Genomic DNA, 16,019 nt, shown 5'->3' on the forward strand with positions numbered 1-16,019 from the left:
AAGGCAATACCCCATCTATGACATTTTTGGGGGCATGGTCTCACATCAGAACACCAGTGGCTCAGTATGCCTTGCAATCAACACTAAAGGCCCCCAGTTCAGATTTACTGCTTAACCTTGCCATTTTCAACCCTGCTTATTAAAAAAATTAAGTTACACTAAAATGTAAGATTTCATTCACTTATATCAAGGAAAACCTTTTAACATTAAGCTTTTTCTTGGTGATGGCCAGGACCTTAAATCCTAAGATTTATAAAATGAAAAATAACCCCTGAAACTTTATAAGAAGTTGTCTTGGACTTCCTTAATGAATCCCAGTCTTTGATCAAACAAAGTAGGACTTACCCTCAGCCATAACACTGCTATCTCCTGGGGGAGGGCAGTAGCACCAGTGCATGGAAGATGGTTTCTTTCCAGCGTACCACTGAGCACTGTCTACACCTACATCAAAAAGGACATTGATCACAGTGTATCATGATATGGCTTTGAACCAGTCGGTCAAGAAGGCATCATATCCCCTTAGTGATTTCCAGGAAGGTGCTATACCCCCATAGCCATTTCCCTGATCTATATTTCTGTAAGCATCTTTTTTTCTGAGTGTCTTCGGATCAATTACCTGCATGTGGCTGCGGCCAATTGCACTTGAAACATCCAGATTGTCCTTGTTTCATTTTGGTTTCACACTGCTCTGCAAAAGTCACCTCCCATTGTATCATCTTTTAATATCTGACCCTGCTAACCTTTCATATATAACCTTAGACTTCACTCAGTTTGAAAAAACACAAATGCCTCTTAGCTACTGGAATGAAGTAGTTTACTTCCTTTGTATCAGTACATCTCAAATTGGACCGAGATGATCACTACCTGCAGACTGAAACTTGGAAAATGGGCAGACATCTAAGGAATGGCCCAGTAGCTGCTCAGATTTGGAGGTATTGATCAGAACCAAACAATTAACATGAGCACCAAAGTATCTGCCCTAGGATAGGTTGGTGCTGACTTTCCTGCCTTTTACATTGATGGTAGATTTAACTTGAGCTACAGACTTTAGAAATGGAAAACAGCTCCTCATTCTCTTGAAACCAGAGAGAAATCAGTTTGGTGAGCGCAAGGAGAAATAGCTATTACCGTTGTAAATAAAGACTTCACTGAATTACAGGATTTGAAAGAGATCCGAGAAGGGTTAGCCAAGCTTTTCCCCCACAGTAAATAAAATTAATAACATTTCCAACCTCAGTGGGTGGGACACCATAGTCTGTCCAAAGCGGAGAGCTCTTTGCAGAACTTGGTCAGATACAGAAAGAAAGAGAGTGGAAACAGTCTACATGTATGCCAAAAGAAACACTAAAAAGTCATTCAGAGTAGCAACACAAAACAGAAATGATAATTTGAGATTACACAACGCTTTGGTGCAAAAGGAACATGGTGGTAAACCACTGTGAAAATCAGTGTGGATAAACAAAAAGCAAGAAAGGAATTTCCAGTAGTAATAATGATAATGGAATAGGCAACGTTTTATTTGGTGTATGATTTCACTTCCTTCTCAGTTTCTGCATAAGTCAATACTACTAAAACAGTCCAGATTTCCATCCTCCAGTGTTTCTGTCTTTCAGACAGCAACTGAGCTGTGGTCTTTTACACTGCTGCCTATTACCTTCAGGCAATTTAGAAAAGACTAAGGTAGAGCAAAACCAATGGAAACAGATCTGGCTTTCTCAGGGTTTATTTTATAGGGGCTGAGAGAAAGGACAGGCATCAATTCAAGGAACATGTTTGCAGTATGTGAGTCTAAAGAACAGTCTGGGTGTGCTTCGTGTAAGGTTCTGACGCAGGACAGACTATCTGATCGCATTAGTGGAAGAGGCACCAAAGTCGTTTGGTTTGATGACAGAATTACTCAAAGACGCTCACATCTACCACAGTCTATAGATACCTGCTATACAACACTTTCAAAGGCTCAAAAGGCCTTCAAAAGTTTCTGACGCATGGGACATGCAACTACAATGAAGAACACACACTTCTACCAAGGCAAGAAATGCTTCACCAAAACGCTGCCCCTGGGATGGGCTGAACTCCTTTGCCTCCTGGTTAGCTTAAGTAATACCAAGGTCAAGTACATAACAGCCTAGAGCCCGCTCCTTTAGCCCAGACTCTCATTGATCTAAATCCTCTTCCCTTTCCTCCTGCTGTGTCTAATTAAATCACTAAGCTCTAGGTTGCAGCTCACACTGTGCCCAGAATCAGCTCATCCAGCCCACAACTCAGCTTCGTTTAGTGCAATTGTGGGAAGATCAAAAGAAATCAAAAGCTGAGCTGAAGATGGGGGTGGAGGGATGGAGCAGCGCAGCTCCCAGGGCCAGGAGGGGTTAACCTGGACAGCCACCTGCCATGCAGCAAGGCAAACAGGGCTCTGCCATTGCAGGCTGCCTCTCCAGCACCAGGCAACAGGCTCAGCCCCTTTCTGCTCTCTGCCACAGCCTCTCCTCCAGCCAGCCCCATCCTTCCCTGCTTTCATCACAGCACCTCTTCACCCACACAAGCAGACCAATTTCTGCTCCCCAAACTGGTGTCAGTTCTTCACGATTCAAACCACCTACCCTATCAGCCTCTTGACATTTACCTCCCTGACAATAAAGCCTATAGAGAACAGATTGCTATGGCATTATTTAAGGAGTCCTGATGACTCATATGACTCCTCTGTCCTCACTTCTGGTGCTTCTTATTCCTTAAACACACGCCTTGAACCCTTCATTTCCTTCCCATGTATTCTATCTGCTAATCTGCTGCTTCCTCTTTTCTCAGCATTAATTAGAAGAAGCTTAAGGCAGTCACCGCTATAGATGGCAAAAAGCCATTCCCAAGCAGGAAAAGCTTACAGAAAAGTACAAAATCAGAGAATCATAGAGTAGTCTGCGTTGAAAAGAACCACAATGGTCACCCAGCTTCAACCCCCTGCTGTGTGCAGGGTCACCAACCAGCAGCCCAGAGCCACATCCAGCCTGGCCTTGAATGCCTGCAGGGATGGGGCATCCACAGCCTCCTTGGCAACCTGTTCCAGTGCGTCACCACCCTCTGGGGGAAAAACTTCCTCTTAAAATGGCATAAATGAGTTTGGGAACTGAGGAAGAACACTTCTGTTACTCTTCTAGCAAGTGGTGGGTCTGAATTAATTAACAGTTCATTTGAGCTGATTACTTAAAGCAGAACTGTACACTCTATTATATCCAGACAGTGCACTGTTGCAGGTGTTTTGATAGACCTGGATTCAACTTACCTTTTGAAGTGAGGTAGGATGTCCTAAAACCTGACATTAGCAACAGCATCAGAGCTCAGCTGATGTCCTGTGAGGACTGAGTTTCAGGTGATAATTCCTGTTCTGAAGTGTTTTGCCCTTAGCAGTAACAGGAATACCTGCGCAGATGCAGCAAACCAGTAACAGGTGTAACCATTTTTGCCCTCCCCCCAGAAACATATGGAACTGATCGCCCTTCAAGGATTTCATTAGAGAAAAATTCAAAACAAATTTCAGACTATTGGTCTGAAATGGGATTTATTCCAGTTGTTTCTGTTTCATTAAACATCTGTATCTCACAGCTAGCTCATATGGTGAAGCCCTTGAATTCAGGAAGTATTTACATGCACCGCTGATGAGCTTTCTAACGCAGAAAGGTACACAGACATTAAGTAACACAGACCTCTGTTTCACTGCTGTTTCTCATCACCTGTGTTCAACAAGGCACTAGTCAACAGATGAACAACTTCTCAGATATGAATTACTCCTTCACAGAGTGAAAATGTTCGTCCAGTTTCAAGCCATTATTTCCTTAAACCGGTGTAGTGCGCAACACTAGCCTGCTAAAGTCACCAGCTGAGTCATTCCCATTTGAAAACAATCAAGTGCTTCCCCCCTGAGTGTTATTCTCAACGCTGTTACTTGCTGTGAATTCACAGAGTTATTTCACATTTTTTAATGTGACTCAGATGGGTGGATGCAAAGTTGCGACAGCAAGAGGATGCAGTTTTCTGTAATAATAATAAATAAAACAAGCATTATGCATTACCAGAGTCCCATCTGTGCAACATTAAGTTAAGAAACAAGGGTCAACTTCAGATTTGCTAATTTAGCTTTGTCAGGATGAAGTTGTATTTTCTCTATGAAGAACAGGCATGTTCCATAGCTTGCTCCACAGGGGTTCCTGTGGCACAGTTGGGCTTATTGGCATCCGTGAGATCTGCAAAATGGAAGGATCTAACAGCTGGCTAAAAACAATCAGTAAGACCATTCGCTAACACTCTATGCGACCCACCTTCGGTCTTGTGATTCAGGTTTCTTGCAGCTGATTGCTCAGGAAGCTGAAATCACAGATGCATGACAGCCTGAACCCCTCAGCTGCTTACCTAATGCTGGCAAAGAGAACCCAGCTTAGAGTGCTGGCACCAAGATGACACAAAGGAGTCGCCTCCAGAGAGAAGCTGACTCACTGCTGGCCTTAGGCGTAGTACAAAATGTATTGTTTCGGAGAAGGACGAAGCTGTAAGTGGCAATGACTGTTTCATTCTGGTGATCTCACCACTGGAAGATACCTTCTTCCATTTGCTCACCAAGTGATACACTCCTCGGAAAGCTAATTCCTGGTTGGACAAGCTGCATACCTGTTCTTCCAAAATCAGCCTCTCCAAGCAATGCACTCTGCTTCCACATATATTCAATTACTGCTTCAACCCAGCAGTCAGGGAGTCAATAAAGAGGGTGAAAATAATTCACCTCTTCTAGAAGAATCATGAAACCAAGCCTCATTTTACATAAGGGATTCAGCAACCTCCAGGTGGTGAGAACATCAGGTCACAAGCAGCTGGCAGATAACAAATAAATAAGTGAGGAATCCCCACAGACCCTGGTGGGCAAACGTCTTCTCCCAAGGGAACATCCACAGTAACCTCGCACCAATTTCCTTGTCCCTCTGTGCTAAGTCCAGGATGGAGATCATTCTCTTGTTTTCCTCTTCGCCGTGTAAGGCACTCTCCTTTCCCCACATGGAAGGGTGTTTGACTGTATTTTTGTTCCTGGAAGTAATCTCCATTTAATTTTCTCTCTGTTTCGCTTACAGTCACGAGGGACTGCAATTCAACCTTTGCCAAGTTCATGCTCAGCCAGACTCCAGTCCACACTGCCAGATTTCATGCCCAATGATACAATCTTCCTTTTTATGGCACACACATCCTCTGCTGACATACAGCCTTTGTTTATTCTGTTTCTCCTCCCTAAGCACTCCATAGTATCTCTATGACCTACTTGCTTTTGCCAAGCCTTTGGTTTGTCCAAGAAAGAGATGCAGAAAGGCTGCAAGAAAACAAAGTAAGGAAAACAACACAAAAAACCCCCCACGCTCCCAAAATAGACTCAAACCTTGTGTTTGCTCTCCCTTTTGCCAGACTGCCTGCTGGCAGAAATTCCCATCCCTGTTCACTGGTATGCTTTCTTTGGCTGCTGGTGTCTTGGGAACATCTCAACAGCTGGATTTTGTGCAAACCTATATTCATATGATCTCATTATATTCTCATATATGGACATTTCCAAGATGAATACGCTGAAGAATGCTTTCTCTGATGGTAATCAGTGACTGACTAACTTTCCAGAAGACAAATAGCTTTATAGATATCACATACTCTCTGCTACACCCAGATCTTCTGCCTTGCACTGAACAACATACTTTGCAGTTTAACTGAATATTTTCTAACTCACAACGCTGATTAAGAGCTGTTCATCTGCAACCTCATTCTGAGTGCTTACCAACAGCAGGACTCAACTTAGGCAATTACCCAAGATGACCAAAACGCTTTAGACAGGTAGCCCTACTGAACATCAGAATCTTACTTGGCGTGTTTCTTTTGGCTGTATTTCCCTTGTGCAGGAAGAGCTTCTCTCACTATAGAAACAACCTCCAGAGTACGATACTAGAGGAAATCCTCACTGTTTTCTTCACTTCCCTGTGGGCACCAGATCTCACTGTGGTTAATCATAGCACCGTTCGACAAATAAGAAGGAGCCACCTTGGAAGAAAGTAGCTGTTCCATGATCCTGAGATGAATTCATTAGGAATCTGCAGGAAACATGCAGAAAGGGGCTGAGTGACCTCTGCAGCCGTGGTCCAGAACAGCAATTTCTATATATTTTTATAGCTTTTCTGGTGTAGAGGGAAAAACCAATTCTATGAACGTTCATTGCTTTTTAGTAGTATATTGCAGAGCACGGCAGAAAAGCGTCCAGAAACCGGCTCCCTTAGAAAGAGCACAAGAGGGAGATTGCACTTGAGAAAGACACTTAGTATAAGGACAAAGGTCCAGGAGAAACATACTCAGGAAACAAAAACCAACTACTCATAAGCATCGTCCTGCCCCGAGGCTTCTCTCCAAAGCAGCACAAGGCTCTCACTCCTGCAGGTCAGCATCCCGCTGGTAAAGAAGTGACCGGCACAGCATTGCATGTCCTCTGTCTGTTGGCTTCGCTTCCACTTCCCCCATAGTCTCAACACAGACAATCTCTTACTTCAGCAGTCATAGCCTCTGTACAGCATGTACAGCCTTAGTTGTACACGGGCTTTGCAGTGCATTCCTAACTTGCTCTGTAATATCTACTCCTTGATAAAAATGTAACAGTTTGCATGGAAATCTATTTATTTTTGAACTCAGGCAACACAAAACGCTTCACAAACCTTTTTTTTTTGTTGCTGTTCTTTCTTAAGTTGTGTAGGATTATTAATACTCCTTCAAAGGTAGGAAGCTAAAGACCTGCAAAGTGGGAGGGATGTGGCAGGTTGTGCCAGGAACCTGCAGCAGGCTCAGGGCCAGAGGGCTACATCCTCACACATGGACACTTATCCACACGACACCCATGAGCTCTGAAGATAAACATTTAACTTAGACCTGCTCAACCAAGCACGCAGTCAGAACACCGTTGACGGAGCTATCTTAACGTATGGTGTTATCACATCTAACTTATTTCCAACACCTTCCCAACTGGGAAGAGCTCCGAGGAGCTTCTGTCGCTTTCCAAAGGTGAGGCATCACCAACACAAGGCTGCTGCGCTCAGTCCAGCAGAACTTTCGCCTGCCCAAAAGAGATTTTTCTCTGAAGTCCTGAAAACAAATGACACGAGACCCCTGTTTTTGCACAACCCTAACGATCCCACATTCCCCAACCTCCCTACTTCCCACACCCTACACCAAATCCTGCAGGGAAAGAAACATCCCGCACCCCTCCCCTTCCCTTTATCCCCCTCGTTTTCTTGCCCCCCTTGCTGTACTTACTGGATTCCGAGTTTTCCAGCACATTCCAGTTGTAGGCTGCATAAATAAATACAGGGTAAAAACTTTGGGGGAGCTTGGAGCGCTGCCAGCCTGCCTGGATAACTGGGCTTTTTGTGGAGCTGGAAGGGTGGTGGTGTTTTTTTTTTTTCTTAAAGGGGGGGAAAAAAAAAAAAAAAAAAAAGCAGAGTTTCAGAATCTTGGCTCAGCCTGGGCATATTTCCTCCTAGCTCTGGCTAAACCTCAGCACGAACTGCTGGACGGACAGACGGAGCAGTCTATGCACAGCCTGGGAGGGAGCCTGCCGTGCTCTGCACCGGGACCAGAGCGGAGCGTGGGACCATGCTGCTCATCTGGGCACTGGCGTTTGCTGGAGTCCTGCAGGAACAGGAGCTCTTTGGTGAGTGACTCCAAGCTTGAAAAGCACAAACTGCAGCATGGTGAAAGACTTTGCATGGGGGCAGGAGGGGGAGATAAGGAATTGCTTCTTCTATGGGTTTTCTATGAAGGTGTCACAGGTATGCATCCTCTCCAGGGGAATATCTCTAATTCTGTGCTACTGAACCTGTCCTAAAGGCACACTGCTTTTTTAGAGCTATTTCTCTACTCACAGCAGCAGGGAAATACACTATCAGTATATTTTCAGAAGTTGACATGTGCTGCACCTCCATCATCAATGCTCTGGAGCCTTTACAACAACACATACGAAACCTCACAGAACTAAGGCCGAAGTTCAAGGTGAACAGAGACAGAATCTCCTTTATCCAAACCTCCTTTTTAGATGTGCTGCTTAACAGTGCCGCATTTTTGTCTCTTCTGCTTTGGATTACTTGTTGAGATCCTTGAGGCTCGCAGCGCCTTCCTCAAATACCTTGGGAGTAAGAAGCAGAAACACACAACAGCTGATAAACTGGCATCTAAGCCGTGCTTTTATTAAGAGCAGGGCTGGTGCTAACCTAACCTGTAATAGCATTTCAGCTGATGGTATGTCCGAGAGCTGATCTGTTCAGCCAGTCCCAGGATTTATAGTCCCCTTGCTACCACAAACCTGGCTTCACAGCCTGTTTGCATTACGTGTTTTCTGCTAGCTGAGGCCCAGCATCATTCCCCCTCTGCTCAGACTGCCTGACAACACACAGTGTTTGTATTTTGCGTCAGGGCAGTGAGTTTCCATTACAACCCAAATATTTCCCAAACAACTGTTTAGTCCCCTCTCCCCCCAAGTACCACATGCTCTTCCTTGTCCCACCTCCCTCCCACACAACTGGCTTCATAACATTTATCTGTGACAAACTGAATTATCAGTTCTAGCAAGGGCACTCCGGCTAGTTTCCACCCCAGGAGTACGGCAGGAAAACTGTTTTTGCTTATTTGCTCCGTATACGTATTATTTTATCTACAAGAAAAGGAAAAAGGAAAGAAAAAGCCTGTCTCAGAACAGCTCTTGCCACAGGGAGGCAGGAGGAAATAGTTATTAGTAAGGTGAGAGTTCCTGGTCTGTACTGGCTGGTTTCTTCAAGTCAAGCTGAGGAAGGGTTTGAGTTTGTGCCTGTCACAGCCAGGTGTGTATCGTGGCTGGCTGAAAGACTTCAAAGAAGTCACTTCTACTGTCCCTTTTCTACCTTCGAGATGAGGAACACGACTTCTTATTACAGATCCTTCCCCTGACCGCTACACCCCCATGATTCATCCATTGGTTTTTCCTGTTTTGTTTGGCAACAGTTCCTCTTAAAAATGGTTTGGGGTTGGACAGAATAGAGTTTATGTTTTTATTCAGCCATTAACAGGAACTATTTCATGTCCACAGCATCAGCTTTCAAGCGGCTCAAGGTGAGAGGTTAGTGTGGGTGTCCAGTTGAAACAATTACAGGCTCCCACCTTCTGTCTGCAGCTTTTCATTCCTAGCTGCTACTGCTGGCTTAGTTTGTGAGATTGTGCTGCTGCTAATACAGCATTCACTATAGTCATGTGCACCGGGCCATTCAGTACCTGCCCTATTTAAACACACTGCCATTCCTATAAAAAGCTCAGGGCAAATAGTTCTGAGGGTGTAGCGTCCCAGCAGCACAGTGTCTCGTCTCCTATGCATTTATGCATGGAACAGAGGTGACCTGGAATCCTCATGTAAACAACTATCGGGCAATCAGGTAAGCAGGCCGGGCCCTGTGGCACACTCCAGTTAGATGAGCATACCCAGTACTGAGCATGCTACTGGGAAAGAGAAACTGGGGAGCCTAGTGTTTTAAGAAGTCTAAGTTCATCTGGCTTTTAATGCAAGAAAAGGCAAAATAAAGCATAAGGGAAAGTATTTTTCCCCTCAAGGCTGGGTAGATTCAACAAGTTTTGGACTGAATGGCCAATGATAAAGGCAATATTCAGTAATCAGAGGCAGGCTAATGTTTAGAAACCGAAGAGGGAAAAATAGAACACAACCAAACCTTCAGAACTTCTTATTTTTGCACAAAATCAACTGCTTGCACTCTCAAAGCAGTATTGTGCTCCCAGATGATCAAGCTTCAAAACAGTCTATTTAAATCCACAGTAAAACTCATGAGGTACCATCTGAAACCAGCCTGAGTCATCATTTGCTACTAATGAGCTAGCAGTAGTTTCATCTACACCCCACATAACAGATGTTTCCTTTCCCTATAGAAGCCACTTCCAGAGTGGTTGCAGTACACACAAAATGTCTGCCAGAAGATAACACATCTTCAGTCAAGTTCCTAGAATTTTTTTTTAGTATTAGGACAAAAATGACAAGATTGTCTTTCCTGTACGATACTTCTTTCTATGGCCAAAACTTATTCACATACAAACTACACAGCCACAGAGTCAATTAGTTGTAGTCACAGACTCACCTCACACCCTGCTCCCTGTGATTGCAGCTCCCATTACTAAGCACAGCCCAAAAGCCACATCCTCAGAAATCCTTATCCCCAGATACCAGTGGTCACCCTCAAATTTAGGGGCGGCATCAAATATTCCCCTCTCTGACCTCCTCCATTCTCAAAACCAGATTAAGCTCACCCATGTCACATAACTTACATTCTTTACACGTGCCACAACACACTTCCTTTTCTTCCCAAAATGGCTCATCCTCTTCTGCACACACAAGTATCTCTTATACAGCTATTAGCTGTAATTAATCCTAACACTTCGCCTTAATTTCCAAACCAAATCCATACACATACAGAAATAAAGGGAAACATGCATTTGTAGCTCAAAACATCAGAATATCCTCTCCTTAAGAGCAACTTACTCACCAGCCACGTAAACCATCCTTCTTTTCTCTTTGATTTCTTGTAGCCATTTTCTATTGCAAAAGCGAGCATAAGACAACGTTCACTGGCCACTTGGCACAAGAAGATCAGCATGTTGGAAATATATTTCAAACCAAGAGGGGAACGTTTCAGTCTTACCTTCCTTTATGTAAAAATACACAAAACCCAGGTGCTTCATACACCCAAAGGAAACGGGAGGGTTGACATAACTGGAAACTAAGCTTGCTGTCTTGAAGAACAGTCCCCCAAACTAAACATGACTAACAGTCTTGGCTTAAGACAGACCTAGGTATGAAAGCATTAATATTGATAGACTTTTGAAGTTCCATCTTTCCCATACTCAGCAGCAAGTTAAACTCAACTACGTTTGCAAACCTTGAGTTAACCCTTTAAAGCTATGTTCACACATTAATGTTGAGTCCAGCGGTATAGTTCGATAAGAAACACTGTAAGCAAGGATTGGCAACTGCCTTTGGACGTCCATCATGTTCCTCCCAGCTGAGTTGGAAGGGGTCACCAAATTTACTCAAGTGATGATTTTTCTCCTGTTGGAACACAAATCCATCACTACCAGCTTTGTTTTCTCAGTAGGAGCTTTCCCATCACTTCTTGCTATATGCTACAGGAATAAAATAGTAGTGCCAAACCTAAGGTAGTACAAAAATGAACATGCAGCGCAGCTTGTCTCCTCCAATAGCTATAAATGTTCCCTTCTATTCGCTTTTGTCTATCACATGACTTCAGCCTTTATATGCCATCTGGTTCCATTTTTGGTCTCACTTGTCTTTCATTTGGCCTGTGGTCTGCTTTGGTTTACCTCGCGCTCCCTGCTGAGCACAACATGAACTCTCAGTCAGTTCTCAAAACTACAATGGTTACAGAAAATGGCAAAATAAAAAGGTTTTTTTCAACAACTTTAAGACCAATAAGGAACATAATGGTCACTTAGCTCAACCTTCCCCATAACCCTGCCCAAAGAACCCAACCCAGTATTTTCTACAGCTAGTCCATATCTTCAGTTTGACTTGTAAGGCATCTCTGGGAATTATCCTTATGAACAGTACAAGCAATGCAGAGGGTACTTTCAATTACCAACTCAAGTCAATGACGTAAAAATGTGTTTTAATCTGCACTGGTGTGTTCCAGCTTGCAATTCTGTGAATCAGATGCCTCTGTGACACAGGTACATGGACAAGAGTTTGCTTATATATACAACTAATGGTCGGGGGCCAGACATAGAGGAGCAAAAATGCCATCTGGTAGCACTTCTACTGGTCAAGTGGCAGTTAACATTACCCTCTGATTTCTGACACCAACTTCAGTCTGAGATGCACATTTACTTATGTCTATGTATTATATATGCACACACTAGGTATATACCTATATAGATTTATATACATTATGAAAAGCTTTTCAGAAGTTATATACTCACATTTGTATTTAGTGTGAGAGCAGGTGTGAGTACCTATCTGGAATTCAGATACTGGCAGGTAAAGATCACATGAAGAAGTTCACACACCTAAGAGGCAATGACACAACCACTGTACTTCCTTACACCCAATAGCAAGCTTCTTGTTTATGAGGGTCCTGCTTTAATTTCTCACACAAAAGCACCTCTACCTGCTGGCATCCTTAAACCTCACTCAAACTCTGTTTCTCTGCTCCTTCTACTGGTTTCTGACGGTACTGCAGCAAAGGGCAGTAGAACCACCCTTGTATTGGGTGGTTCATTAGCCTGACACAAAGGACAAAACGTACAAGACAGAAATTAAGTCAGAATTTCTAGATGATTGGCAGCATAAATAACTTAAGAATTTAATGCTTGCTCTTATAAAATCGTGGGTCACCAGAGTGACTCAGATATATGTAGTATTTACGTACAAAGGACTGGACGTGTCCATGAACAGCCCATCCCAGAGATAAAGGCTGTGGGCTAGCTAAATAACCAGCAGCCAAAACCTCAAGCCGAAGCTCTGAGAATAGCAGAACCCAAGGAACTACAGACCAAAGCACTGTCTGCCTGATCCATTGTCCCTTCCCAAAGTAACCCGTCTTGGTGTGGTGGTGAAGGGCACCACAAGCACAAAGGCATCTCTGCTGTGGTGAGAAAGCTGCCATCCAGGCAGAGACACAGGCCCTTCCTAACAGGACCTATTCTGGGCAGCATTAGCTCTCCTGCATTTCCCATTGCTAGGAAATGCACAAAACTAAACAAGCCTGGCACACAGTGCACAGCTGCTCAAAACTCCACAAACAAACATTTAGGCCTGGTGCTGGCCCTCACCCAACCTTTCCACTCCACCTCGTGACTCAAGGCTGTGCCTCCAACATGATGGGCAGCAGTTCAGCATGCTGCTGAATCAGGCACGACACAGAGATAGAGCTGGGAATACTAGAAAGGTGGAAATCCTATAAATAACTGACAGTAAAAAAAGAGCTTATCTTGTTATTATACTATTGTTGGAGCAGAAAAGGTTTGTAGATGAAGAGCAGCCATTGCTTGGCAGCCTCCATTTCATAGTTTCATAGTTTCATAGTTTCGTGCGGGTTGGAAATTTCTGACACAAAAATTCAGCGTTTCCACATTGCTTTAGCTGTGATAGAAAAAACAACAACACGTAAATAAGCAGAATTTTTCAGCGCGTGGTTCAACCTGATTACTTAATTAGAGAGTAACAACATTCCCAAAACACCACCGACAACCGTGAAGCAGCTGCCTTCAACATAGCTGCCATATTTCTAGTCTTGGTAAGCACTAAACGGGCACAGTAAGTCCTTGGGATCCTGTCCTCACAGCACCACCTCCTGGTGAATGCACAAAAACCCAACCCTGCAAGTCCAATGTACTCAAATATACTGGCTAAAACTCTGCCAAAGCCTTTTCTAAACACCACCACACCTAGTTCATTAGGTCACGTTTTATTCCTCTCCTCCTCACTGCCTTCTGCCCTCAAGGGCTCTATTCCAGCTCACAGCACACACCTGATACCATCAAACCGCTGCAATCCTTACCAAAACATTTATACCAGATAACACCTAAATCCACAGCACTAACCTGTCACGAAGCACTGCACCAGGTTCAAATCGCTGCTCTCACACAACACTATTGGAAACAGACACAGCTGTTCCTCCTGTGCCAACCATAACCAAGTTACGGAAAAGAAAATGCTCCACTAAAGCACAGGCAGCATCAGATACTGCTCCTACATGGACTACAGCCATGGATATATCCATATTTAACTGAGTTACTCCCACCCAGGACAAGATGCTCAATAAAGAATGCTCTTGAGCAAGCCAAATACAACCTCAGAAGTCACAAAGGCAAACGTTATGACTAAAAACGTCCTGTTAATGTAACTGTGGATGTTTTTCCAGCTGCTGCAGACCCCACCAGTCTGTTACCTGGAAGTCAGGGAAGCCGGTGCCATGAACGGGATACAATGCACGAACGCTTAGATATTATTGAAGAGGTAAGAGCTGTAGCACTGGTTCCTTGAATACACTAAACCTCTGTCCAAATCTTTTAACTACAGAAAACGTTCTATTATAAATACTGTAATTTAAGTCTTGCCAAATAAAATTTTAATACTTGTTCCACTAGAGGCCACTATAACATGAAAAATAGCTTAAATTGCAATCAACGAGTAAATCAGCTGTTAGTAACATGGGACAGCAGGATGTGCCTTTAACTAACACATTTGGTACACAATTCCTTCCACGTGACCCCTTGACTGGTTTTCTCTACATTTTTATCCATTTCTTCCATTAGAAGGTAATAAAAACTGTGGAGCATCTAGAATCAGAAGTCAAATCACTGCTCAGTATCATCAGTGAGACAACATCAGACCTCCCCGTTGCCACAGGAACCCCACTGATAGACATTTTTGATGGTAAGTATCTAGTGGGACATAACCTAAGCTAACAACAACGTCACATGTGCTATTCTGAAAGCCATCTTACCATATTGGATGAGAGATAATTCATTCAATCAATTCATTGCCGGGAAGGCCTCAGTTGAAATACATGGTTCAGTTCTGGACAGTGTCACAACCACCTCTGCCTATTTGCAACACACCTACAGTAAGTACTGCTCAGATTCAGGTTGTGCTGACTACCACCTTGTCCAAGAACTGCAAAGCTATAGCACCTTCTTTCTGTGCTTTGATGAATCAAACAGTTCTCCTCTCTGTAAAGTAACAGGTATCACACTTTAACATTTATCCAGAAAAATTGATCCTGACCTTGTAACCAAGAATAACTACATCATACCTTCTTTATACAGATGCCACTGAGCACAGCAGAGACTGAAGAGAGCTGAAAGGAATGAGATGGCTGTTGTAAACAGTTGCAATTGATTTAAAAAGCTCCCTGGTGTTCCCAGAACTTGAGCAGAGATGTACAATCCCAAAAGTACTTTTCATTCTGTGTTCTTGTGCTTTTCAATAAAGAGCTATTTGCTTCTAGATATCATTTCAAAGCTTTGTGGTTTACATCTTTTGGTGGCTGCACTTCATCAAAACTTCATTTCAAATAGAGTGTTCTCAGTAAGGAAAATGAGATCAGACAGGGTGCTGGACCAAAACACAGCTAACCAACCTCTCCATAGTTCAAGATCTTCCTTCCCTAGCAATGAACTGAGGCCTTGCTATGAGTGCAAACTGCTGAAGAGACACTTTCAGTCGCAATTGCCTCTCGAGATGAAGTTAGATTGTCTGACCAAAACAGACACACGGCATGGTGTAGCTTTGGCCACAGCCACATTGCTGTCACTGACTGAAATAAGAATCCTGGATGCACATCCATGTCAGAACTTGCAGATAGACTGCACAGCCTGCTAGACTTTCCTATTAGGCTTATACTCCTCAGCCTGTCTTGCTGCGGTGACAACGCCACCTCCTGTTAATTCCAGCATCGACCTTCCCATTTCATGGAGGAGCAAAAACCAAATACCTTAAAGACACAAAACAATCATTAAAACATGTAAAGGAGAACAGATGGGGGACTTGAAAGGTTTGGAAAAGAAAAGGCATATACTTTAAGAGAAGGAAAACGTTTCAAGACCTTGTGTATTTACCTGTTTATCTCACATCAGCATTTCTCCCCACTACGTAATGATATTGTTCCACTTTATAGAGTAAGAAATTCTGTTCATGGATTTGGATGCACATTCAAAACATCTGAATTCTTCCACAACAAACAGCAACACAGCTTCCTCTAGGGAAAAAAAAATATCTACCTGGCCTTTACAGAAATCTGTGTGCACTCGCGTGTGCAGTAAATAGAGGAATTTGCATACTTGATTAATAAGCAATCTCTTTTTACCGACCTGTCTCTATGCTTCTTCAACTTCAGTGTTGTTTCTTTCCAAATGTTTCTATTTCTACACTTTCATTTTGAGAACGGCACAAACAACAAAAAGCAGAGCTTCCAAAG

General features: G+C 43.4%; 2 protein-coding genes across 2 annotated transcripts in view; one reads left to right on the forward strand and one right to left on the reverse strand.

Moving 5' to 3' along the window:
• The window catches only part of LOC107315602 (putative threonine dehydratase), a 31,439-nt gene extending 27,031 nt beyond the window's left edge, over positions 1–4,408 (reverse strand). The window contains exon 1 of the mRNA XM_015866122.2: positions 4,308–4,408. The gene's annotated coding sequence lies outside the window, so the exon portion shown is untranslated. The remainder of the gene's footprint in view (positions 1–4,307) is intronic.
• A 2,923-nt stretch (positions 4,409–7,331) lies between these two features.
• Positions 7,332–15,063, forward strand: PLAC9 (placenta associated 9). The gene is made up of 4 exons (XM_015866131.1): positions 7,332–7,705; positions 13,962–14,056; positions 14,356–14,476; positions 14,869–15,063. The coding sequence occupies exons 1-4, from the start codon at positions 7,648–7,650 to the stop codon at positions 14,892–14,894; spliced, it is 300 nt and encodes a 99-aa protein (XP_015721617.1). The 5' UTR covers positions 7,332–7,647; the 3' UTR covers positions 14,895–15,063.
• The last annotated feature ends 956 nt before the right edge of the window (positions 15,064–16,019 follow it).

Source organism: Coturnix japonica, chromosome 6 (assembly GCF_001577835.2).
Source record: "Coturnix japonica isolate 7356 chromosome 6, Coturnix japonica 2.1, whole genome shotgun sequence".
Classification (NCBI taxonomy): Eukaryota; Metazoa; Chordata; class Aves; order Galliformes; family Phasianidae; genus Coturnix; species Coturnix japonica.

Coding starts and splice junctions, on each gene's coding strand:
- PLAC9 (XM_015866131.1), top strand. CDS start 7,648: ATGCTGCTCATCTGGGCACTGGCGTTTGCTGGAGTCCTGCAGGAACAG. Junction 14,057..14,355: donor GCTTAGATATTATTGAAGAG/GTAAGAGCTGTA, acceptor TTCTTCCATTAG/AAGGTAATAAAAACTGTGGA. Junction 14,477..14,868: donor ACTGATAGACATTTTTGATG/GTAAGTATCTAG, acceptor TTCTTTATACAG/ATGCCACTGAGCACAGCAGA.